The 26,496-nt window shown below is 39.7% G+C and overlaps 1 protein-coding gene across 3 annotated transcripts; it reads right to left on the bottom strand.

Annotated features, from left to right (window-relative positions):
• Window positions 1-820: 820 nt before the first annotated feature.
• On the bottom strand, window positions 821-25,700 carry ZC3H14 (zinc finger CCCH-type containing 14). Of its 3 annotated transcripts, none has more exons than XM_048949828.1 (17): window positions 25,173-25,700; window positions 24,388-24,430; window positions 22,868-22,982; window positions 19,870-19,910; window positions 19,317-19,512; window positions 18,551-18,971; window positions 16,520-16,680; window positions 15,403-15,503; window positions 13,773-13,928; window positions 12,271-12,345; window positions 11,914-12,070; window positions 10,340-10,563; window positions 8,482-8,602; window positions 7,590-7,726; window positions 6,482-6,576; window positions 5,728-5,834; window positions 821-5,115 (listed from the first exon to the last, which is right to left on the bottom strand). In XM_048949828.1, exons 1-17 carry the CDS (start codon window positions 25,206-25,208, stop codon window positions 5,109-5,111), a joined length of 2,193 nt encoding a protein of 730 aa, XP_048805785.1. In that variant the 5' UTR covers window positions 25,209-25,700; the 3' UTR covers window positions 821-5,108. The 3 variants fall into 3 exon arrangements, with proteins under 3 accessions (XP_048805785.1, XP_048805787.1, XP_048805786.1); XM_048949830.1 differs by lacking the exon at window positions 25,173-25,700 and adding an exon at window positions 24,575-25,121; XM_048949829.1 differs by lacking the exons at window positions 24,388-24,430; window positions 25,173-25,700 and adding an exon at window positions 20,351-20,483 and having other exon boundaries at window positions 22,868-22,980.
• Between the last annotated feature and the right edge of the window lie 796 nt (window positions 25,701-26,496).

The raw sequence follows: 26,496 nt of genomic DNA, 5'->3' as shown, positions 1-26,496 counted from the left end.
ATCAAAATATAGGACCTCAGTACCTAGAGCAGAACTTTGAGAGCATTCCAAGTGGCTTAGTTTAAACCTGCAATCCATTTCTTTCAGCTGCTGCCTTGTCTCTTCTCTGGCTTCCAAGTTTGCCAAGGCAAACGAACCCTTCTTTCAACAAGCCCTGAGCACCTGTCTGTGCTGCACCTCACCTGCTTTCTAGATTGCACCCAAGAGAGCTCAAGTCTCCTTTAGCAGATGGATTTCACTCTGAATCTTTACTTGGGAGTCTTAATATATTGCACTTTGCACTGTGTGGTGTAACAGTGGGGCAGCCTAAGGATCTTGTTTTCAAATGCAGTTCTTACACAGGCAAGATGATGTATTTCCCTATTTCATTATCAGTGTCACAGATGGGACAAGCCTTAATCTTTAAAGATTCCTTTTATTCTGTTAGTATAAACAAATGTTAGCATAGACAAATGTTGTTTTGTCAGTGTTTTGGGCAAAGTGAATCATCCTGTAGGCTCTACAGAAAGGGAAGTCAGAATGAATTGTCACATCTGTGATTTTAGTATCACTTGCTGCATTGCATTTGCACATCCTTGTTCTGTCAGTTTTCTTACGCTTCTTGCAGTCTGCTCTGTTTTCCTAAAGTTTATGGCACCATTCAATCTTTGCTCATGTATGTATAGATAGATAAGTGAGCTTGCCAAAGCCTACTATGCATTCTTTATACCGAGCACTGTGGCACGGTCAGACCAAAACCATTTCTTTGGTTCTTTCACTTCTGACCTTCAGCTAACTTTGGCTTCAGACTTAAAATCTGCAGATCTCGTTTCAGGAGGGGAAAAAAAAAAAAAAGTGTTAGGTGTATAACATGCATAAGAGCCACAATTGATTACCTTGCCAAAATCATTCATTAGTTAGTAGTAATTAGTGTGTGGGTTTGTTTTTTCCCAGTCTATTTGATGCTAGAACAAGTTACCATCCCCTTCTCAGTTTACTTGCAGCGTAACAGTCATAACTCTGACATGGTTTTTGTTAACTCAGTTAAGCCAACTAATCTAACTAAATCTCTTTAAGAAAAAGGAGGGGGAAGAAAGAAAAGGCACAGGTGTTCTTTTTCCCTCACAGTGTGGAAAAAAAATAATTAAGATCTGTCTGAGCATGGTGGCAATAGGCAACTATCATCATTTCATATACTTTTTGAACTACGGAAAATGGTGGAAAATTGAAAGCCAGTAATATAAACCCAGAGAAAAGGAGAAAGTGGGAAGCAAAGGAAACAGGGGGAAACAAAGGAAATAGTCAAAGGCAAGGCCAAAGGACTGGCACTGGTGGAGGGGAAGCAGCTCTACACAAAGAACAAATGTCTTATTTCAGATGGCAGGTCTTCAGGGATGGCTTATAGGGTTGGAGGACTAGAGAACTGTAGTGTTAAGTAAATAGTGCTCAGGGAAAGGCTGCTGGCAACTTTGTTTGCTGTTTTTGGGGAGACGCAGATTCTTATTTGTTGCTTTTCAACTCCTGTGCCTGTGGGACAACCATTTAGCACAGGGGTGCTGCAGCCAATGCTAGTTACCACTGTTGCAGCATATGCACATTGGTAGCAAGCAGTGTTGGTGGAAAAATGCTTTGTGATTTTGAGAGCTCAGGTAAAAGAGTTTAATATTGTATTTTAAAATGCTCCTTATCTTTCCCAAGTAAACCAAGAATAGATTTGTCTTAACAGGCCTCTTCTGCTTTTTTTCCACATTTTAGTTTCCTTAAATGCTTTCTTTAAGCAAAACATTTTAAACCAAAGAAACATTATATATTGGAAAACTTCACAGCCAGTCTCTGTCAGGCGCCCTGGGTGTGCATGGAGCAATCTGAGGCACACGTGGGCTGAATGGTCCTGCAGTGGTTCTGTCTTCAGCCTCCAAATGCAGGTATGATAAATCAGAGGAGAGGAATGTAATGTAGGCCTGTAAATCGTATCAGTAGGAACAAATTGGTGATTACAAAATAAGGAAAAGCAATCTCAAGGTAAGCTTTACCTTAAAAATCCAAACTCAGTACTGGTTCTACTGAGGAGACAAAGCTTGACTTTCATGTGTAACAACCCTTGGTAAGAAACATCAGATCTCTGCACAAGTGTCTGAACTATTCTGAACCTGCTAGAGGACAGCTGAGTTTGGCTCATGAGAAGCAGTGTGTCTTGATTTCTCTTTCAAAAGCCAAAATCCAGAATTTTTTGTTTCAATTGCTTGCTGTGGAATAACCTCAAGTCCTGCAGAGCAATTTTGTCTTTTACTTACTTGCACTTCTCCTTTGGTTTGGGCACAGATGTCATGTAGGAACTTATTTGAAAAGAAAGCAGAAAATATATATAATTTTGGCTGGTTTTGATCCCATGTTTTAAAGATGTGTTTGACTCCCACCACAGTTTGCTACTCTTTCTGCTCAAGCAATGCCAGGAGCTGAATGGCACTGACTGCAGCTTTCACAATTTGCCTGGGACTTGAGGACTTCTCTGACTTTCCTGCATTCTTAGAATTGTGTCACACCGTTTGAACTTTGAAGCGGTCCCAACAGAACTGACAAGTTAAACTATGGGAGTAGCACTGTTCATGCTGCACTAGTCTTTCATAACATGAATTCTTCTTCCCCAGGGGACAGATGTTGTTATCCCAGGTGTTTCTTGTAACTGCAGCTTTCAGACAGCTTTCACATAGTGCCATCGTCAGCTGTTCTCAGTTGATCTGAGCAGGAGATGAATGATGATGATAAAGATGTCAATTATTGAAGTGAGTATTGCACTGATTGGTTCTGAAAAGCAGATTTAGTAGGGCTACAATTATTTTCAGGCCTCTGTAGGATTATAAGCCAGGAGGAAATGAAAGTTCTTCACATAATATCCAAAAATTCATTTGTTATCTTTTGCCATTATTCTCCCACAGGCACTACTAATCTAACTTCCACCAAGCATGAATGCTGGCACAAATTGCATGGAAAAAAAATGGTTTTCTGTACTTTAGTGAAATGTTGGTGCTGTTGGGTAATAGGGGTAGTACCTTCCATAGCTCTGCTCTGTTTTTCCTTTACTTGCTGCTACTCAGCTTTGTGTTGTGCTTTCAGAATCAAAGTAGATATTCTCTTGTAAAAAACAAAAAACAAACAAACAGTATTTGGTAATTATGAGCTTAGTTTATGCTTTTTAGTTCAGTTGTGAGTAGACGGCATAAATATACAAAATAATGGAAAAGCTGCATTGTTAATTTGTGAGGAAAGCTGATGCATTTTTAATGTGAAATTTACCATAAGCATACATTCACGACCACAGCGATTATTTAAAATAATGTAACAATCTAGGTAACTGCATTAGACTCGTTCCCTTTAAAAGTTATATATACGCACTTTTAGCTTTAAGCGGGGTTTAGTCACTCTTTTCTTTTTTTTTTTAAGCAAGCAGAAAAGAATCTGCACCTTGCCTTACTCTGAACCTTGTACAGTAGGCACTAAGACATCTGAGCTGCTGAAATTCAGCAACAGAGTGATAGTTTGCTTGCTCTGAAAAGGAAAAAGAACTTCACGGTGGCAGCTTGTTCTGAAAGGGGCAGTTAATGAAGGTATTGGAAAAATAAATAAATAAGCCCCATAATTTGAAGAAGTCATTTACCTGGGAAAAAAGACCAACATTGCAGCATTGTTACAAAGCCTAGAGCCCGTCCTTTGCTATTCTCCTCCCACCAGGTCACCTTAGGAGAATATTTTACTGTAGTTCTTTAAGCTTAAAATCCAGTTGTCTGTTTAGATTTGTTGTGTTTCATTATGGAGTGTGTCCAATAATCCCTTTTGCTTTAACCAAAAAAAAAAGTATTTTGATCTAGTCCAAAGGTATGGTCATGTATTACTGTCATAAGGATCATGGGTTTCAGTGTACTCTATGTTGGTTTCCACCATGAACATCTATTTCCTGTAACAATGTTGTATGTTTATTTAAAGTAAAGCATATATATTATATATATATATATAAAATATATATAAATTAAACATCAGATTTTTGCATTAAGATTTTTTTAAATTTGATTATGAACCTTGAGTACTTTAATTCACATTTAAAAAACTTAAAAATAATTTCCTGGAGCATCACGGTTCAGAATTCAAGACTGTATTTGTCAAATTTCATTTTAAAATATGTAGCTAATGTTGTTTTCTGATCAAATGTAAATATTTGTAAAAAGAAATCTTTTGTATATTTTTGTGAAAATGTAGTTCCCCAACAGATACAAAACATTTAATAAAAAAGTGCATTCATGTTCCTGCTCCCCACGTTCCATCATTGTGGTACCCATTAAGATATTACTGGGAAGCTTCACTGGAAGTTTTCCAAAGGAATTTATTACAGCGAGTCCAGGATTTGGGTGTGCTGCAAGATAAAGAGATTCTTCACAATCAGACTCAGAGATACGTTCTCACTTCCACTTATAAAGGATGATATCTGAAACCATTTTCTTTCAAGAGAAGTGGTGTTTAATTTCGTAAGGTTTTTGAATAGAGCACAACATCACATTTCTGCTTAATCGTTCCTATGAAGTGCTTTTGTGCCCCCCTGTGCCACTCTTTGAGAAAGCAGCCAGGGTCTGATAACTATTACATGGCAAAAAGATCCAACAAACCAGCAGCTTTTTCTTCCCAGTGAAGAGATAAAGGGTTGAGGCACTTTTTGCTAGGACAACACTGCGCGTCATACCAACACCTGCTGAAGGGAAAAAAGTACTTCTGGCATAATCTTAATACAGGAATAAACTTCCTAATAACGATACATTTCTTTGCCACACCTAATCTTGAGCAAGAAACATTATTCAAACAGAACACAAAATGTGCTTTGAAAGTTTTTAATGGAATTTAAAGTAAACTTTTATTACACAGACATCTTCTTACCGTGTAAAAAAAAAATGTAAAATTGCTCAAGCTTACAAACTTGGAAAATTAGAGACATTTCAAGTATGCAATCAACTTTGTTTTATGAAAACAATGTATATTAAAAGTTCAAAATGCATGAATTCTTCTAACATCCCGTGCCCAGGGGTTAGCTGTCCTTTCCACTACTGTCCAAAGGAGGCAGAGTTCAGTCCCCATTTGTATCACCGTCATTCACTGAGGGGAAAGAGAGAAACAAGCCATGTAACTCCTACCCTTTTGAAAAGATGATTTCCTACCTTTGTAGCAATCAAGAGTTTTTGTTTATTTTTTAAATGAGATTAAATGAAGTAAAACGCTCAGGCAATGTGAGTATCTTTAAGATGGACCAATGACTGGAGCTTTGGGACAGCTGAAGCTGCTCTGCCACAGAGTCTCCTGGCCTGAGCAGAGAACTGCCCAGCTCACAAACACTCTAAAGAAGAATCTGAACATTCTGTGGAAAAGAGAGCTTGGTAAGAAACATAAAAGAGTGGTTAAGAACAACTGATGTTGTGTTTACCAACTTCTAGTTGAATAACACTAAAAATCCAACACATCTAGGCCAGGATTTCAGCAGCTCTTCCACATCCTAACTGAAGGGCACTTGCATTGTAGTGTTCCATCACATCAGTAAACGTTTATGGTACTGAGACCAGCCAGTACGGAGTTCTCTTCAAGAAAGACACCTCTAACAGCTATCTTTCTTCAAATAATCTTGGTTGTTGATCACAGACACTACACTCATATCAGTAAAATTACATTTGTGACTTCAGTACAATTATCGAGGAAAAAAAAAAATAAAATCACCTGGTTTGAGTTCGAGTCCATTTCAAGGCATGGCGTGGAGGGACAGCAATAGCTGGGTGGTAGAATGTGCAGTCTGGCCTTGTACACTGGGTGTTAAACCTACAATGCTAAAAATGAAAGCACGTTAGAACAAGCTACTTAATGGTGGCTTTTTAATTCCCAAACAAGCTAACCTTGAGAGTTACATGGAAATTTGTATCGCTGTACGATGTTTCAGATCATTCAACTGATGGTCTCAGAGATGAGTGCTATCAGTTCAACCCAGAGCAGAAAGGCATCCCTGCTTGTAAATATTAACTGTGAGTTAAATGCTCCAAGACCACCACTAAACTGACAGGTGGAAATCCATTCACTTCAAGCCATTTCAGCACCATTTGAGATTGAAAAAGCACTAAGCTTCCTGGAGTGAAACTACGTATGGGCACAGTTTTCAAGTATAAAAGCACTTTGGTTATAAAACCTTCTGTTTGCATTGCATCGCATATAAAACCTTAAGTTGCATTGATGTACTCTGGTAACTTGTCAGTTGCTGAAGTTTTTGCACACTGCAGCATGCCCAAAGGAAAACTCAGGAGTCTGAAATATATTACTTCCAGATTTTTTGTGAAGTCATTGTATGTTGTTTCTGAGCTAATATTAAAATGTGAAAAGTGAAAGCAAAAAGTAGGAAATGTTAGTGACATTTCCTGACTCAAAGCAATGTATTTCAAGTATTTTGTAGAAAAGAAGCAAAGACACAGGAGATAGTTCTTACTTTTGGGTGGTAGAATGGACATTCCATTTTCTTACAAGCAGGAAAAAACTTGCACAGCGGGCTGCTGGAGGATACAGACTGTGCGGGCAGTGGTGCTAATAAAAAAGAACAGGAAGATGACATCAATCAGAACAAATTGCTTTTTAAAATGTAATTCCACAAAGATACATCAATCCTTTCACAAGAAATTACATTTTATAATACACCACAGTTCTGCAAGAAATAGAGGAAACCCATCACAGTGTGCTAAGTGGATCTCAGCCTGTGGTACAACAAGACTATCAGGTAATCACTAGCCTCAGTTCTCCACTATTTTACAGCAGAAGTGCCATGGTAACACTTCAACACATTTAGCAGTGATCCTGGTAGGCAGAAAACTTCATGTGCTGCATTTAGACAGCAGAAAGCCTGCTAGAGTGCAAGTCAAGAGAAATGAAATGCACAGGCAGTGCACCCTCCAGGAATACACTGGAGCTGCTGGAAATGATAAGGAGATAAGCACATTGTGTTATGTCTGCTGGTGAAGTAACAAAACTGCATCCTACTATGACTGAGGACTAAGACACTTCCAAAAAATCACAACTTCAGTGGTGCAGCCCTTGGCACTGCTCAAGGGCTTAGGAATACCAACGATGCTTCAAGCACAGCAGTTGCTTTCATAGGGTAACCTCATTCCCTGAAAGTCATCTTTTCACTACAAAAAGCAAATTCCTACAAAAAAAGCTCACATATTTCACCCCTTCTGTTTTCAATTTGCATCATAAGCTCTGTAACGTGAATTAATTGAGAACAAATTTGAGAACTGCAATGCTGGCTAACTCCTCCAGCAGAAGGAACTACTTGTGCAAGGCACCACTCTGGCCTTGCATAGAGGGTGAGATTTTATACAGACTCATGAGTAACAGCATTCTGGGATATATATATATTTTTTTAATAGCAAACACAGGTTTTTGTCATAATTCTGGATTATTATTATCTAACATTAACACATCAAAGAAAATTAAGTCACATCACACAGAAATATATATATGTTTTCATCAATTACATTTTCTGCTCCTTCTATACTACCTTCCCTTCATTTAAGGCTCAGAAAACAAAAGGAGCTCACCTGGTTTCGGAGATGGAAGTGGGTTTCGTCGACTGGCATGAGTGTAAGGGCAGTCTGGTTTAGTGCATTTTGCATCATATTTACAGTTTGGATGGATGAACAAGCATTTATCAGCAAACTTGCAGTTGGGAAAAACTCTGAGTAAAAAGAAATTAAGATGTAAGCTCTGATTGGAGCAAAATCCTCAAGCAGCTGTTGCACATGAAAGCCAGACTATCACACAGTTCTGCTGCCCAGAACTGCAGCAGGGTCTGCACGTGTATGTTAGTTACTTCCAAAGCCAGGCATGCAGACAGAGTGTACAAGCCATGCCAACTCATCTGCATCCATTTCCCCTGTGTACTCTTTTCATTCACAGTAAACAACAGAACTATTCCACACTCAGTGCAGTTTCATCACAAGCTGCTCGTTGCAGGCTAAAGCATCATCCTTAGCGTGCAGTGCCGAGCAGCAAAGGCAGCATGAATTCAGATGTTTGTGTGGGGAGAGGGCACAGAGTTTCCAAAATGATATGGCTTATGTAGAGGAAATGCTATTCTGAATTTAGGTATGTGGGATTTAAAAAGGAAAATTCTAATAACTGAGTAAAGGAAGCCACCCAGCATTTATCTCAAAACAGAAATCTTCCTCTAGATTGCTGCTGCTTGTGAAAGAGAAGTAAAATGCTCAGTACACATTCACAAGTTTGCTTTCAAAATCAAAAATTACAGCAGCACCATATAATGGTACCTTAACATACTGAAAAGCATTGTGATAACCCACTGCCTAGTTACATCAGTACCACAATAGATTTATGCTGCGTTGGGAAAATTACCATCACAGAAGGGAAATTTGGAGCGCCGAAGTAAAAATAATGGTAAGATTTCAAGTGGATGAGCTTTGTACTACTCACTTGCAAGGTTGTGTGGGGTGATGGTACATACATTCATCTCCATTTTTGCAAGCAGGCCAGTACTTGCAGCGCTCGAGCACCTTCTCCTGTTTCTGTAGCACATTCAACTGTTCCATTTCCACTAGGAAGGAAAAGAAACAAACAAACAAATAGATCTGATAACTTTTTGGTTCCATACACATTTTGACTTACATAGTATAGCATAATTGAAATTCAGAATATTTTCTATTTTTCATGTGCCCACCCACCTTAGCTCAACTGATGACAAGCCCCTACTAAAAAGAAATTATCAACAGCAAAAAAGTGTGTGTTTTTACAAATAGGATTTATTAGTATGGCACTTCAGACTAACTTCAATTACAAATTAAGAATCCCTAACAGATACACACCTATACCTGAAACACTTCCTGTGCAACAAAGCTTTAGACAGGATCATGAATGAGGCAATGCTGGTAAAAGCACACATTTGTAAGGGTGTTACTCTAATATGTCTTTCACTGTACCAGTAAAAGGGTACCAATGAATGACAGAACTGCAGGGGTTGGAAGGGACCTCAAGAGTTCATAGGGTCCAAACCTCCTGCTAAAGCAATACCCTACAATAGGTCACACAGCTCCAGATGGGTCCTGAATATCTGCAGAGAAGAGATCCAGAGATGTTCCAGTGCTCCATTCACCCTTACCATATAGAAGCCCTTCCACATTAGTATGGAACTTCCTATGTTCATAACTCCTTGCCCTATTGCTACACACCACCAAGAAGAGCCTGGCCTCATCCATTTGTGGCCCACCTTCCAGTAGATATTAGTAAGCATTTATCAGATCCCCCCTCAGTCTTTTCCCCAGGCTGAACAGCAGACACAGGTTACTCAGCCTTCCTTCATACAGGAGATGCTCAAGGCCTGTAATGATATTTGTTGCTGTCTGTTGAACTCCTTCTAGGAAACCCCTGTCTTTTTTCAACTGGGGAGCCCAGAACTGGACACAGTAGTCTCATGGTTATCTTAACATTGTGTACTTCTTTAAGACTGCATAAAATGAACAGTAACACTGAAGCCAGTGGGACAGAAAGGTTCACAGAAAACACCTACAGGATTAAGACCAGAACTCCCCCACAGTTTTCCTGTAACTGTTCACACATTTACTACTGGATCCGTGAATCTTCAGTGTTCTTCACACAGTATCAAATATTATCCTTTATTTAGTTCTGAAAAGTTGGATGCACTGCTACTGTAGAAAATAAAAGTCTCCGTTTTCATAAGAAATCTAAATTCAAGCATGACTTTAAGCACTCACCAGATCAACGACAAAACAGCAGCCTTTCTATTTTTTATCAAATTCAAAACAGAAACAATTTAAGCTTAGGTTTCAGTACACAGATCCCACATTATTCAAAATATATTCCAGCAACTGAACTCAACCAACACCTCATATTCAATGCACATTTTGGTACGAAAAATTTAGACAGAAACATTAAGGTTAATACCAACTGATGCATTTGTTGGAGACATGGGAAAGCATTCATCACAAAATCTGTCTAATTAACCAGAAGTGCAGATTTCTGGTGATGAAGACAAACTACATTTTCAAATGAGAAAAAAAAACAAAAAACACAAAACAATCACCACTACTGAGCTGTACAGAGAATTCCTTAAGAGTGGTATTGCTCTCCTTTATCAAGATAAAAGCCTCTAAATATATGAACCCACTGAACTACCACCTTTCATTTGCCTCAAGGATGTTCTCATGGGAAAGATAAATACCATTGCTTTGATTTGTTGAGAATGATAACATCCAGAAGTTCTACATGCAATCAAACCACCACATTAGTGTTAGATCCTGTTGGCAAGGGTAATTACCATCAGAACTGTCTAGCTGCCGGGTCACAATCTGCATCTGCTGTGCTCGAAGGCCTTTCAATCCTTTGCCTGCACATATATTTTGGGTAATTGGCTTTAATCCTTCAGTTATGTACATATCTTCCTCTTCTTGATCTGAAAGGTATCCCGGGGGACTGGGCACACCATCCAGTGTCACGATGAACTTGGGGCTAGCAGGTTTCTCTGGCTGTGCAATCTGATCTCTATAAAACAAAGAAATGTAGTAGAAATAGATTCTTACTCAAGTCTCCCAAGTAAAAAATGTGCCTTTGTACCAGTAGTATCACAAGCCATAGAGTAACACAGCATCAAACTTTCTTTTAAGACTAACAATAATTAACTTCAATTACTTATAAGTGTTTGCCTTCAGGAGTCCCTTGCACACCAGTAAGTAATACAGATTACAGCAGCATCCAGCACAGAACTGCTAGGTACACTCAAGTTTGCTGCATTCAGCTAAACATACAGATCTGAAAGCCTCTAACAAACACAGACACAGGAAAGTGATTATCGTTTAAGGGAATTTTGTTTATGACAGTACTTAAAGGGGATAACAAAGTATAAAACCAGGAGATGCATGCGTGTTTTCTCCACTCTTTCAATGTCCCATCCATTCCATCTGACTAATTACCTACACCATCGTGACTGTAAATGTTTGGTAACTCACTATGGAGCTCTTGTCTTTGACACAAAGTGATGGTATAAACTTTGTTTCTCTATGAAACTGGGCTAAAAGCAACTACAGTGCAGAATGCCTCTAAAAAAAACCCAAAAAACAGTGCTGACAGCATGACTAGGCAGAACTCTTAAGTTTAAGTAGTCAGAAACAGTTCAGTTTACTGCCTTTCTCCTGACATCACAGCTGTCAACTGTGACTTGTGTCAACTACTCTGAAAGATTTTCCTTTGTGGTTTGCTCGTTCACTGTTGGTTTTGGTCTTAATCACCATGTGCTCTTAATGCCAATCATAGAAATGAAACCTGAGTTTCCCAAACACAATGAGAGAGCACAGCAGCCCATAGCGATGAAGTACATCATGTAACTATGAGCAGTTTTTGCTTACCAGGTGAGATGCAGACACATACAGATAAAACTATTTGCCAGCAGGAATACTGAGTCCTTTAATGAAATAGAAAAATTACTGTATGCTGCTCATTCCTTTGGATAAATAAAAAAACACCACCACTCACAACGAATCATTTGCAACTGATGAGAAATTTAAACTCCTGGCCAAACTCACAGGGTGACTTAAATCTCTTGTTCCACACACTGTGTGACTGTTGTGGTACTGAGTTTCATGCGGAATGTGCTGTTTTCCTTCCAATACTGACAGCTCAAGCAAGGCTGCTCTTACTTTTATTGCATTAAAAGGCATTTCATAAAAAACACAAAAGAAAGTGAAACAGGTTCTGCCTTCTGCCCAAGGCAACATTCAACACGAGTTCATTTTTCACGATTACACAGATCTTGGCTGGACGTGCAAACCAACAGAACGGCTGAACGATTCCTTTTAATTCACAAACATTCTGACTTTATGAGAAATAACTTTCTACCGTGTCTGTATCAGACGTCCCGAGAGCACTCGCATTGCCTCTGTGGCCCTCTTTCCCAGTTGCTGATTCTGTGGTGCTATTTCCTCAGACAGTTTGGGCTTCTTCAAGATGAATGACCTCGTATCAGTGTGGACCATCGATTCTCCATCGTAGTAATCTGATTTGGGAGAAAAATTACATTAAAAAAAATAAATCACAAAAATAATCATGTAATTGCACTGTAACTTACATCATAACTAACAAAAGTCCATTTACATGGCCAATGAACTGCATTTCTTTTGTTCTAAATTCTTACTAGTAGCTTACAGAAAACATTTTTACTTTCTTGCTTACGAATAAAAGATCATGAGACTTAACCTTGAGTTATTTGCAAGGTATCCTCAACGACGGGATCCACCTGCAGCCGAGAAGAGAGCTCCTTTTGTTCTGCTCCTAAAGCAAAGAAACAAAAAAAACCACCAAGAATCAGGAGCGTAATTTACTCTGTGTCACAATGCTGCTACAGACTAATGCATGAAGCTTTAAAAATGAAGTAGAACTGAAGCATGCTCTCATAGATCATAACTCCCCCACAACTTGAACAGTGACGTCTGTTCTCATTACGAACCACCTTCTTCATTGTTTCAGAAACAAGTTTGCTCCAGACAGACAGCATAGCTGTCTGGAGGTGATGACTATTCAGAGAACACACACACACCCATGACAGCAGTTCCCTGCAACAGACTGGGTTCTTTGTAAAAAAAGGTGAAACAAATAGCAACATTCTATATTTGACTGACAGCTTGAGAAAAACTATTTTGCTTTCTGTTTCTTAAGATGTCATTTCCATCTCAGTTGAAAAAGTGCCGTAACTTCACGAATATTTTCTGCACATCAATTCAGAAACTGAGAAATGTTGTTCTTCCGTATTTTACAGACACAATTCCAACTATTTTGTTGGAATCCTTTTGTTTCCAATCCTTACCAATGACAAAGAACTGATGTAACAAAGACCTGAAACCAAATTTTGCTCAGCAGAATCACAGAATTGTAGGGGTTGGAAGGGACCTCCAGAGATCATCGAGTCCAACCCCCCTGCCAAAGCAGGTACCCTACAGCAGGTCACACAAGTAGTTGTCCAGGCAGGTCTTGAACATCTCCAGAGAAGGAGACTCCACAACCCCCTTGGGCAGCCTGTTCCAGCAATCTGAGTTAGTAAGAGTAAACTCATTTCTCAAATGAGCATTTTTCTACCATGTTACTTCAGTAGTTCCTTGTAACACATATATTCTTTCATGCTGAAAAAGCAGCCTGATTACCATCAGACACTGTACCATTTTCCCTTGAAGAGTTTCCTAACAGAAGCAAAAGTAAAGCTTACTATTCATAGTTACAACTACTCTGATATCCAACACCAACACAATGAAGTAAAACTTTAAAATTCTTTGTGTGATTAAAACACATTGGAAAGAATCTCTAATACTACGCATGCTTCAAAATCGTTCCAACCATATGTTATCTTAACTCTCATATAAGCTTTACAATAGCACTACTCCTACAAGATGTCAAGGAAAAAAATGCAAAGAATTCACCCAAATATACATGGATAAATTCACTTATTGTATTTGTTTATGCAAAATCATTCTTCTATGATAGACCAGAATGCTGTATCGTCCTTTGTTTGCAGATTAACTCATCTGAGGTTATCTGTGTATGGTTATATTCTACAGCAATGCTTCAAAAAGCTTCTTGGTTTTCAGGTCATTTCCACATGCAACTCTTGAAGATGACTTAAAAATTAAACACCTCTTTTTCTTTGCTCAACCTGCTGTAAAATGACATTCTCTGGAATAAATTATTAAAGAATATTAACAGATGACCTTGAATTCCTTCAACTGTCTGCTCCTTTGGCTCTTCTACTTGAAGCTGGGAACACAGAGCAGGGAGTCTGCTTTGCAGATGGATTACATCTAAGTGAGAATCTTCTGGGCTGATTCGAGTTCTTGGTGCAACTGGAACAGTCTGTTTCTGTGGAACTTTAAATGCAGAAACAATGGTAAATCACTTAATCTAATCCAAGCACTACTTTTACATATGAAGCTAAAATAGCTCTAATAGATTACACACACAAACCTCAACCATCTGTTCAGATGAAAAGGATCTTTAGCTACCTGTATGATTCTCAGTGAGAAAGTGCACTCATGGATGTGCACAGAACACTCCATGAGCTCTATCACAGAACATCTACTTGTAAGAAAAAACTGAATGAAGGAGTCAAACACATCTCATGCCCTTAGATCAAGTTACCAGCACCCACACAACATTGAAAATACTAGTAACTACTAGAAGGCAAGAAACAGGTTCCCAAAGACCATTCTGTAAATACGTTAACGTAGAAGGAAGATACCTGATTCTTACTGTTAGTTCACAGGTTCTGCAAGAGAGCAGGCAAGAAATTTTGGATAGCCCTCAGTCTTACTCCAGATGGCATAAAAGTAATGGTTCAGGCAGCTTAGTGAATGCTCCTTCACTGCCAACATGCAATGCTTCAAGCTGAAGCACATCCAATGAAATGACAGCACACAGGCAACAGCTAGATTTGCCCTTCATCAGTCAAAGTCCTTCCTAGCTAGGAAAACTGAATGCCAACACACAGGCAACTGCTCAGCTGCTGTACCAAGAGCATCTCAGTACCTAAAACCACAGAACTAAAGTTCTGCTTATAGAGAATATAAGCTCATATACCAAACAGTATGTTCCTTGTAATTCTGTGTCTTGATTACCTACATCCAGTATATATTGATTTTTTTTTTGCTGTTTGGCTTTCTTCTCCTCTCAAAGGAAAGAACAGAGCACAGGAAAGAGACACAAGAGCAAACAATTAGCTCCAACAATACGCCTAATAGCGAGTACTTTCTCCTTGGCAACTGTTAACACTTGAAAAAACTTCTGGTACTTTCATTTTGTAGAAGAGAAGATTCCAGGGAGCACTCATTACAGCCTTCCAGTACTTGAGGGGAGCCTATAAACACCAGGGAGACTGGCATTTTACATGCGCTGATAGTGATGGGATGAGTGGGAAAGGTTTCAAGTGAAAAGACAGGAGATTCAGACTAGATGTTAAGCAGAAATTTCTTCAGATATAGGTTGGGTGGCACCCTGGGCAGCTTGATCTGGCAGGTGGCTAGTCTGCCTGTCGCAGAGGGGTTGGAAACAGATGGCTTTTTTAAGGTCTCTTCTAATTCTACGGTTTTGCCTCTAGATACTTTACAGGCTTACTGTGTTGACTAATATATTTTAAATACCTCTTTCTTCCCCCCTGTGTACACTCATAATTCATCACTGAAGATTGTTACTGTAATGTACACAGGACATGGAAAATCCCTTAGGTGTCACCGACATCCACCATTCAACACTGTTTTATCTCTAAGTGCTATGTTCAGACTGGATACATAGAACAGGGCTTGGAATTACTATAGCTCAGCATAAGCATAAAACAATGCTACTTACCTGCAGAATAATTTGTTGTTTTTGTAACTGATTCCTGTGCTTCGGAGATTGCTTTCAGTATTAAATTCTTATTGGCCTGTTTTGAAGGTGGCAGCGAAGGTCTACATGAGGTGAAAAAACCAATTAATTGTAGATGGATTGCAACAGGAACCACATCCATGCTAAACACAGGTATTTTAACACGTTAACAAGTTACACATAATACAGATAGAAATCATCACCTAAAAACTCACTTTGTTTATGTTTTCAACCTGTTAAACTACTCTCGGAATGAATGGGGATCCATGAAGTGCTCACAAAAGCAAAGTCCATTTTACCTCTTGTCTTCAGTTGCTGCAAAACCATGCTGCTTCTGAAATGCACAAATTCTGTCACTCCTGTCCACCCACCTCTGCCCCCCCACATTCCTGTTACGCTGTGTGCATTGGTACTAATTATGCAGCTGCCTCAGGCAGTAAGATCCAGATGAAGACTGATTTTGTTAAAACTATATTAGTTGTAAAAAAAATGCCTTCCTTTTCTCTTTGAACATTAAAGTTTAAATCAGGCATTGCTGATGGTGCTGTGGTGCTGAAGCTAAGCTCAGCTTAAAGCAGACTGTATACAAGCTAGCACCGCACAGCTACCTGGTCCATAGTTTAAATGCTTTTCCTCTCAGTGCTGGAAGTCAGACACAAACTGCTGACGGACACTGACTAACACCTGACACTCAAACAGAATGGGGTGGGGAGGAATGTCTTAAATCTTCTGAAAAGTCAAAATCATCTTAAAGCGTAGAGCAACATAAAGAGGCAAATTACACATTAAAAGTGTATCCATTAGTTTCTGATCTAAAGTAATAGAGATGGAAATGACAGCAGCAGGCACAGTGTCAAAAAGAGAATTAGCTTTATCTGATCAATGACAACTGGTTTGAAAAAACTCTGGAAAAAAGGCTGGAATAAACAAGCAGCTCAATCACAACAGTGTGAGAGTACAAAATGTAGAAATGGCCTACTGATTTTTTTTCTGTCAGTTTTCAGAACTGCAAACAGTTTCCACCAATGTCTATTTTCAAATTTTTTTGTTCATTGAGTTTTTTCTGGAAATTACATAGAATCACCGTGTTCTTAAGTACCTTCTTTCTGGCTTTGCAGGTACAGACACACTGCTGGAGATGCTTCCAGTCCGTAGCCCATAGTCCTCCTCCTCCTCCTCTTCTTCACCATCGTTACAGAACTTTTTCACTTTGACTACTGAGCTTACAATAGGCAACCTTCTCTTCCTGGTGCCTTCTTCCTGCAGCAAACAGAACAGCCAAAACAATTCATTCAGCATAATGCACACATTAATAAGCAAGCAAAGGAAATACTGCTATTCTACTTACAACCAGAAGATGGGGAACTTGCATTCAAATTGCCTGAACCTAAGACTAAGACACCATTTGCAGAAGCAAATGACAGTCAGCAATAGAGTACATGAACATCAGATACATTTACACTGAAGTACCTCATTAAAAATGTGACAGTAAGCAACACTTAGAAAAGGAGAATGAAGTCTAAAGAAAAGACAATTTATTGGACAGCTACAGAGAAAAAGAGGGTTTTTCAAAGCAATCCACAATGCCTTTCAGGGTGCACCCATTAAAATTATTATAGAGAAAAGAGAAATAACTGAGAATGACTTTCTTCCATTCAGTAAGTCTAATTCCTAGATCACTATAAAGATTAAGTTCTAGCTATCTGGCATGTTCCAAAGGACGCTAGCAGCTCTGCAGGCAGTTTGGTGGAGCTCAGAAGTACCATATGCTTTTTCTGACAGCCACTCACCACACAGTGCACACGGTAGTGACATTTAAATGCTAGCCTGTGGAAAAGCACTGGAGGAGCAATACATATCAGTACTTCCTATAGGAACCACCACTCAGCACTGAACGGCACAAGAACACAAATGAGGCACTGCCAGGTTTGTACACTATGACTTTCAACAGACTACACGTCCTCCAAGGAGGGAAAAATCTCCTAAGGAGTGGACCTGGACTACACCAATACATAAGGCATATGCAATTAAAAACAAAACAAACAACACAAACCAATTCCTGAATAAAATAACTTTTTAAAGAAAAGATTTTCCAAAACATGAGGACTTGCCTAAAGATGCAGCACAGTACAGCAAAGGCCCACTTTGTAATTAACACTACTGAAATAGCACTCTTCTGAAGATTACTAATAAAATACCAATAAAAGTGTCAAGATTTTATCCTCATGCAACCAAGAAGAGCTGTGACTCAATTGTCAACAATTTATGTGCAGCCTTATACAAATCCCTGCATTTTAATTGTCACTTCCCCACCTTAAAAACCAAACACATCAGCAAACATCTCTACAAAGCTTTCCATATTTTCAAACAAAAATCACTGCCCATTTATAAAAATCAATTAAATTGTAGCAAAGATAGAAAACTACATACACAATGGGAAACATGAGATGGAATACAATGTAAGTAAAACGTCTGCTTTGTTACAACATCAGCCATAACAATCTTCTTTCCACTCACAGAGACCTCTTAATGGATAGTCTTAAAACTAACCCTGCCTGGGTTAGTCTGACTTCCCAAGCTAGTAATGTAGCAACCATCTCTTGGTTTGTGTTTGTACAAAACCTATCACAAGAAGTGCTTAAATGCCATGGCTCTAAACAGCAATACAATGGTCCAAATAAGTAATGTATCTGGGCCTTAGAGACTAATGTGTACCTAACACATGTATGGTGTAGAACAAATCTTATCCTAAAAACAGACTTGCAGAAGCGTAGATTTGCAAAGCACTTAAAAACACCATGCTAACCCAAAGCTCTTATCTACAGATAAAAATAATTATTTCTGATTAATCACATTCACCACAATGCTAACACATTAGTTCAGCTCAAAACAGCTCAAGATGGACGAGCTCATTAATTCAGCTGTACAGCATCCTGTGACGTGATGACGTTGAACTGCACAATGCCTACCTAACAGTGGAGCAAAGAACAAAATCTCAAACCCATTCACACCAGTAACATTAGTCCACTGATTTTTCCAAGGTGAAGATTTCACTGAAAGAATACATAGAAATTCAGGCTCCTAGCAAGTGAGAGACATACCAATAATCATGGTCAATGATCATACTAACCTCACTGCCTACTTTATCGGCACTGAGTTTGGAGGTGGGTCTGTAACTCTCTGCTAAGCTGCCAAATGCTTCTGGATTGCACAGCTGGACTGTTTCCAAAGACCTGCAGCTCTGTGTTTCTAACTGCCGGCTCCCCTGCAGGTTGCCTTGCTGTGGCAATCTGTGCACCTGTAAGCTGCCATCTGCACTCCTGCTAGCGGGCGGTCGGTAGATTTCAGCAGTAGGTCGAGAAGAACCGTAAGTTACAGTTACAATAGGTTTCTTCCGTGACAAAGGATTCTCCTGTACAAAGTTTAGGTCCTCATCAATTAGATCATCTGGTTCGGGTTTAATGTCAATTACAGCTTCAGAAGGTGACAGTTCCCTCAAAGGCTTGACTGTAGACATTAAGCGGGAGGCAGAACCATCTTCACAAGACTGCCTGATAAAACAAGAAACTGTCAAACATTAACTGTGCAATTAAATTAATCAAAAATTCTGGCTTATAAAACAAAGCCAGATGGGAAGACTCATGAAGGTATCACTTCTTATACAAACCCACCACAACCATCACCATTTTTGTTAAGTAATCTAAGCACATCTATTGCTGAAAGAAATTTAATACAATTCCTGAATTAATGTTTTTTTTATTTAACAAATTATTGAAATGCCTTCCTCTTCAAAACTACATTGATCTTTCCAAGTAACCGTGTTCTTCAGAACAACTACCACAGTCACACAACTCTGACAGGCTTAACCCACGTCAGTAAGCCATTGGCAGCCTTACCGTGAAGCAGTGTTTCTTTGTTCCTGTGAACTGGTTGAAACTCTTGAGTCAGTTCGCTCAGATCGAGTGCTGGAGACTGCAAGAGGTGGCAAGGTATCCTCACGCCTCCTCTCATCACTCACACATGAACTACTTTTGCTGGAAGAATGGTTGCTCTCAAAGATATTAGGTTCTGAAGATTTTGTACCAGATGGCTCTGCAAAGACAAGTACCTTTAGTTTTATATCAAAGAGGAGCAGTATAGATTTTGCAATAAATCTATCTAGGCAAATGTAGCAAATGAGACATCACTCATATGAAAATAGATCTTAAAAGATTTTTCACCTAAAAATATTGTTAAGAAATGTTGGGCATGGGAATAAATTCCTTATCTCAAAAAACAAACAAAAAAAAAAACCCCACACCCTCACATTTTCTAAAAGGATCCAAAATAACTATAGAAATTTAAACTAACAAAACAGTCAGCTAAAATATTACTTGAAACTAACTAGACATGCAACACTACATTGAGAAGATAAACTCAATTTCACTCAACATTCATTTTCTTACTTACCAGTAGTTACAGATCGCAGCTTATCCAAAACACCATGGAGCCTGAAAGAGAAGGGGGAGAGAAGAAGAAGCAAAAGAGAAAAAGGAGAAATAGAAAAACCTTAATTCAGAAAAATAATCTTTCAGAAATCCAGTGTCCTTCCTCCATTAGAATTAGGGTCTTATTTCTACAAGGCTTTGCTTTCCACCAACTGCCAATGTCTAACTTCAAAACGTGAGGCTTTAGGTATCTTGCCTTCAGTGAGCAAACTTCATACATACACGAAGGGTATTCACCACATCATCCACTGTAGGCATTTTGTTGGCTTACTGAATGAAGCCAATACTTTCTACTGTTCCACTACAATTGATAGTGTGAATTAAATGCCTTCAAAAGGAGTGATTTCGAAAACCTAAATTAGAAGCCTCAAGTACAAACAATTTTATTTCACATACAAAACTTTAGTTACACAGCAAAGTTAAAAATAATTCTAAATACAAACCTAAAAAATACACAATTCACAGCACTTAATACAACTCGGGTTCTTCCAATACGCTTTGTGTTTACCGACAATATTCTTCGAGACATGTTGGTGAGCAAAAACATTTCAGCGAGGTACCAAATTTGCTGCTTGCCTGTGAAAAAGGCACCAAGCTGAAGCAACACAGAAAATCAAAAGGCTAAGAAATAATGCTCTTTAAAAACAAACATGCATTACAAAGAGAATTAAAATTAAAAACTACAATAAAATAAAACATTTAAGTACATAACCTAGACAGAATCCCAACCTGATCAGGGGCATCTCCATAATTTTAGACTGAGCATGAGAAAGGAGTCAAAGAGCAAAATGGTATTGAAAACCAGGAGAAACAAAAATGCATGCAAATATAAGCAAGACTTTTCACTAGAATGCCATTAAAGATTTTGTCAGCTGAGTTCTGCTGGTGTGACCACGGCGGATCAGTTTTCACAGTGACCCTCAACTCTCTGTGACATGACACCTGGTTCACAGTACCAAGGGTTGGCCAACCAGCAGGAGCGGCCAGTTCTGCCACAGAACTGCAGTGAAACTTTCACTAGATCACCCAGAAATACTGGCTATAGAGAAAAAACAAGGCAGCGAGGTCTCAGTGAGTATTTCATCGAGCCAGGCACTCACTGCTTAAGTAAAAAGTAAAAATTCTGAGCTGCTTTCAAAAGAAAAAAAAACAAACACAAAAAACAATCAAGCACAGCAAGCTAACTACAGTACTACGTAACTGCTTTCCCCACAAGTCCTCATGCACTCTTCTGCATACATTTCATCTTTTCTATCACTCTTTTAACCAATTCCTACTTCATCATCTAATAAAGCACTCTGAAATAGAATTTATATTTATTAACAAGTGCAGACACTCAACTGAACATGGAATTTAAACAGGAAACGTGAAAAGCAGCAGGAGACATAATACCTACATATAGTTGATATACAGTTCTAAATACAAAGACAAGACAAATCTTGATTTCCTCCTGTTGAAATTTACTTTGTCTTTATTGGTTTTCAATACAGTTTGTTTCACTTACAAAGCCAAACAAGTGTTTTCTGCTGCCTATTGCTGTGTTTCTAGCATGTATCGAGATTCAGAGAAAATTAAACTCATCAACATGTTTATCTAATTTTCCAATTGATTCCCCATATTAATGTCAAAAAACTACTGCATGACTTACTAACAGGGTGAAGGTCAAAAATTTTGCTTAGGCATGTCATAAGAGGGAACAAAGCACAAAAATACTACAACTTAAAGAAAAAAAAAAGGATTCAAGGTTAATCGCACTTCCCATCCTTATATTTTTGACAAATTGACAAATACTTACATTTTTGACAAATATTACTTTCAAAGTTTTGAAAGTAAACTCAAATTATACTCCTACAAGTAATGCTGTCAACTGGAAATCCATTGGTTTAAATAATCAATACAGTGAATTGTAATAACCAGTACTAATTTTTACTTTTTGTTGATGTTTATGGTTTGAAAACAACTCAACTTGTAAAATATTTATTGTTGCTATTTAACTGCATTAAAGTTCCTAACTAAACAGAACTCTGACTAATTGCACAGAAGCACTGGAAATGAACGTATCCAGTCAGAATGAAAATTACGAAGGAAATAAACAGAAAAAGAAGGAAATAGGCAGTACATCTCTCATCTGTACATATCAAGGTAGTTTTCCTTAAAACTATGTTGGATTAGAGATCTGAAAATAAGTTTTACTTCAAAAAATATGCAACTTTGATATGCCCCAAAAAAACTCTGGAGTGACGCCGTATCTGCCAAATACCATAGAAGAAAATGCTTAAGAAGTACTGTCATGTCTAAAGCTCTCATACAGCATAGAACAAATTAATTCACCGTTGTCAGGACTTTAGGAAAAAAAAAAGGTTCATCTGTTGCTTTTTTGTTCTCTTCACAGCAATTGTGGGGTTCTCTTTTTGTTTTGTACAGCTGGGTAGTGGCGATAAATAAACAGCCTGAGAGGTGGGAATGCCTAAACATTTGGTGCTAAGCCCTGTCAAAGACAGTACACAGAATTAGATTCACTACTCATCTGTCCTGTAATTCCTACTTGCAACAGCTATCTGAAGCACTACTAGCAGAAAAGAAGTTGTTCTTAAAATGATTACTTTTAAAGAATTAACTGCAGTATACAAACTTCCCATGCTCAGAGCGGGCTTTGCACAAATTACTTTTTAAGTCAAGATACAATGCTCACTTACCTGAGCATTTCAAACTTAATTCAAAAATCTGACTGCTTTTACAAGCAAAACAAGATCTTAAGCCTTCCAGTTACCTCTGAAACTTATTCACTGCAGTCAACTAACTGCTGACAAACTAAAAATAATTTATCTATTAGGGCTGCAAAGTAAAAAGCTTTGATTAATGTACATAATGAGAAGATAAGTAAGTGCTTACATTCTCAAGTTTCATTTAGAGGAAGGAATTTACTGATAAGAAGAGTGACAATTAGTTTACAAACATACCATACAGTAAACCTGACTGTATTGTTTCCCAGGAAAAGCGAAAGGTCTTCTGTCATCTGCTCCTGACTCTTCTTATTGGCCACCATAACCATAATATAATCAGGGAGCTCTTCGTCTAATAAAAAGAGAAATACGTTGTTTTAAAGTATAACAAATCGTAAACCCCACGTTTTTCTATAAGGCCTCTGGTAGGCAGATTTTTAGGTTAGCAAATTAACAAGGCTTCCATTTCAACTGTGGTTTAATACAACTTTCAGCCACGAATGAGAAGTAAAAGACTGCAAATTTCACAAGAGCGTAAGATGAAGAGAAGATCAAAGTATTTGTTAAGTGAGTAAATATAAAAGAAAAAGGACTGGATAAGAGCAAAACACTCTGTTGGTTGATTACAGAAAGAAAAACAAAATCAGTTAACAAAAAAGACAACTTGAGATGGTCACAAAGACTTAACAATGAAAAAACACCCTAAACACGGTTCCCTGGAAGTGGCTGAGTTCAAAATGTCAGCTCATAGAATCAAAATAAATTGATTCTGCAAATGCAACGTCCCATTTTAAACTGGAACAAAAATGAGTCAAGATCAAACTGGGAGCCTGCAAGCCACAGGATCTCTGAACTATGGTCTCAATTTCATTCCTTCATCATTAGTCAAAGGAACAGCACAAATTACAAGGCATTTGTAAGACTAATTTCAAAAGAGCACTGTGTTTAACTGTCAACTTTTAGTGCTCTAGAAAACAAAAACAGAAAACACACTCTAAAGGGCAGTACCAACTTTATCATGGATTCTGGGGGAAAAAGTCATGAAGTCATTCTGCATTACCCACACCTGTCTCCACACATCCAACATATCCTTGTTCCATGTATTTCATCAACATTATTTTAATGAAGCTCTTAATAAGATCTCCATTGATAAGAAGAAAACTATGTTGCACAAATGGAAAACTATGTAGCACATGCAAAATGTATTTCTGACATGGCCTTTCAACCTCACCCTGCCTCACAGTAATATTCTTTCTACTAGTTTTGACAAATGTCTGAAATTCAAAATGCTGTCAAAAAGATCCCTAAGAAAGACTGACTTTGTCTCAGGGTGGTCACAGGTAACTGATGTTATATGGAAGGACTTTGCTTCATATGACCTTTCTTCTTGTGCTTCAAATAACCTTCTTTAAATATTTAAAAAGACACATCATTGTTTGTTTGTTTCTTTTTCAAATGCTTTGCCACAGTATCTCCCTGAAAGGGGAGACTGTTGTTATTCCATTCATTCATGTCTACATACTGCTCTCCTTACACTAAGGCTACCCATTTTTTGAAGGAAGCCTTTTTATTTTTCATTTTAGTCCAGCAGTAACTCAGCCTGGAGGTAACTCAACTCATGCTTGAGGTTTCTGCATACGGCAACACAGTTAACAATAAGTAAATACATTGTTCCAGAGAATGGCATTATCCACCTGCTTGTTTCCTACTGACCAACAAACTTAAGAGTTGATCGCTAAACAAGTGGTAAAACTTACCAACATAAGCCCCCAGCTCCTGCAACTTTCCTTTTATAGCACCCTAGAAAATAATGAAACAACATTCAAGAGACAGAACAATGCGATTTAAAATGCAAAATAGTGCGAGCCTCATTTAGTGACGCTTTCCTCCTTAAATATCGGAACATTTTGGTTTAACAAACATTGCTTTTCTTGTTCTTCGCACCTAAGTGCTGTTACAGAACGATTGCGAGCACAACAGCGAGAACCGCACTTCCAGAACCCCCAGGTCCCAGCCCCTTCTTAAGCACAGACCTTCCGCTCCCAAGGCGCAGAGACAAAAGTCCCGGATGGTTTAAGAAGGTCATTCATTCCTGCCGGGACTTCCAACGCCATTACGGAGCGGAAGCAACTGACAACCTTCTCCCGCTGGGGACACGGGCTGGCACCAATCCGCCCGCTCCGCTCCGGGCAGCGCCTGGCTCCAGGCCCGAGTCCCGCGGTGCCCCAGGCCTCGTCCTGCAGCTCCGAGAGAAGCAGAGGCGGCAGCTGCCCACCGGGCCGCAGGGCCCGGCCCCCTTCCCAAAGCAACGCTAACTTCCCTGCCGGCATCCCTCCCCGGGGAACGCCGGGGCCGAAGGCGTACCGCGGCTCCCTGTTCGCCCCACCGCCTCCTTCCCCCGAGAGAAGGGAACCCGGCGGTGCCGGGCCCGCGGCGGCCCGGCCCTCGGAGGAGGCCGGAGGTAGCCCGGACCCTCGGCCGTCGGCGGGGCCCAACCCCGCGAGCGGGGATCAGGGTCGAGCCCCGGCCGCTTCTCTCTCACCCGGATCTTGCGGCTGATCTCCGTGCCGATCTCCATGGCCGCGCCGTTCCGTGCCGCGGGCCGCCCGCTCCCGTCCCCGCGCGGGCCGTGCAGCGCAGAGCAGGGCAATGCGCGGCCTCCGCCTGCGGCGCCCCCTGCCGGGCCCCGCCAAGCCCTCCGCTTTCGCCTCGCCGGGGTCGGGCCGCCCGGGTCGGGCCGCCGCCGGGTCAGTGAGGAGAGGCGAGCGGCGGCAGGGAGAGGAGAGCGGGTCGAGGCGGGAGCGGCGGTGGAGCAGGGCCGGTAGTCACGCGGGCGGAGGGAAGCGGGCTCGATCGACCGCCCTTCGCTCGGCGCTGCTGTGTCCCGCTCGGGGCCCGCGCCGGTCAGCGCCCTCACGCCCGAGGAAGGCCTCCCTCCTCCGGGCTCCTCGTCAGTGCTTCGTCCTGCGCGCTCCGGGCTCCGCAGCCTGCGGGGGGTGGCCTGCTGGGACCCCGCGCGGCGGCTCTCTGGGTCTGAGCCCGAGTTAACAAATACACGTACGTCTTCCTGACATCTGCCAGTGTTACTGCTATGAGGGATCGTTTTCTGGGGGAGCAGGAACTACACAGAGGAGACAGAAGGCAGACGAACAGAAAACAAGTCGTGCTATTTGTCTCCTGCACCAACGTCCCACATCACTTCAGTAGTGACAGTTCAGTGGGCAGTGAAGAACAGAAATATCAGCATATAAAGTGTCTTTCAACAGTAATAATGCTTGAAGTTTACCCAATGGCAACAGCTGTTTTAATCTCTTTCTGCATCACAGCTCCTAATATAAACCAAACATAATACAGAGGTGGCCTACGCTAATTAATGCTAATGGTCTGAGCTGTTCACCTGACCATACTTTAAAGTGTGCTAGTGTTACAGTGAGATACAGTGAGTAACAGATTGGTTTAATTGCAATGTTCCTTTTTTTACTTTTGACAGACATATATAGCTCCATTTAGATTTCAAATAAGTTACATTATTTCATTGCTGGAACAAAAAATATATTGAAGGACACTAATAGGAATTAAATTTATGTCATCAACTAATTAATTTACTTTTCATAAAAAATAGTTTGTTCCAAAAAAGTATCTTTTATGAGTTATGGCAGAAGCTCCCTGCTTCTAGTTCAGTACTGCCTGTCTTGGAAAAGTGGCCAGTTTAATACAGTAAAACCCTATACAATCAATTACTTATTTACTAGAACATAGTTTAACATTTTACACTGCCTTGTAAGTCAAAATAAATCTTGTAACTGTGTAATTTCAGGTATCAAGCATGTAATAGATGTAGTGTGTGCTTATTTTTCTAGCAGCTT

The sequence above is a fragment of the Lagopus muta genome, chromosome 6 (assembly GCF_023343835.1).
Source record: "Lagopus muta isolate bLagMut1 chromosome 6, bLagMut1 primary, whole genome shotgun sequence".
Lineage (NCBI taxonomy): Eukaryota > Metazoa > Chordata > Aves > Galliformes > Phasianidae > Lagopus > Lagopus muta.
The sequence above is the reverse complement of the archived record's forward strand: the minus strand, read 5'-3'. Positions and strand labels throughout refer to the sequence as shown.

What these genes read in the sequence shown, in the direction of transcription:
- ZC3H14 (XM_048949828.1), bottom strand. Translation starts at nt 25,208, where the DNA reads ATGGAGATCGGCACGGAGATCAGCCGCAAGATCCGG. An exon ending in GGAGCTGGGGGCTTATGTTG is followed by an intron (nt 22,983 to 24,387) that starts GTAAGTTTTACC and finishes TCTTTTTATTAG; the next exon opens with ACGAAGAGCTCCCTGATTAT. An exon ending in CAAAGAAACACTGCTTCACG is followed by an intron (nt 18,972 to 19,316) that starts GTAAGGCTGCCA and finishes TTGTTTTATCAG; the next exon opens with GCAGTCTTGTGAAGATGGTT.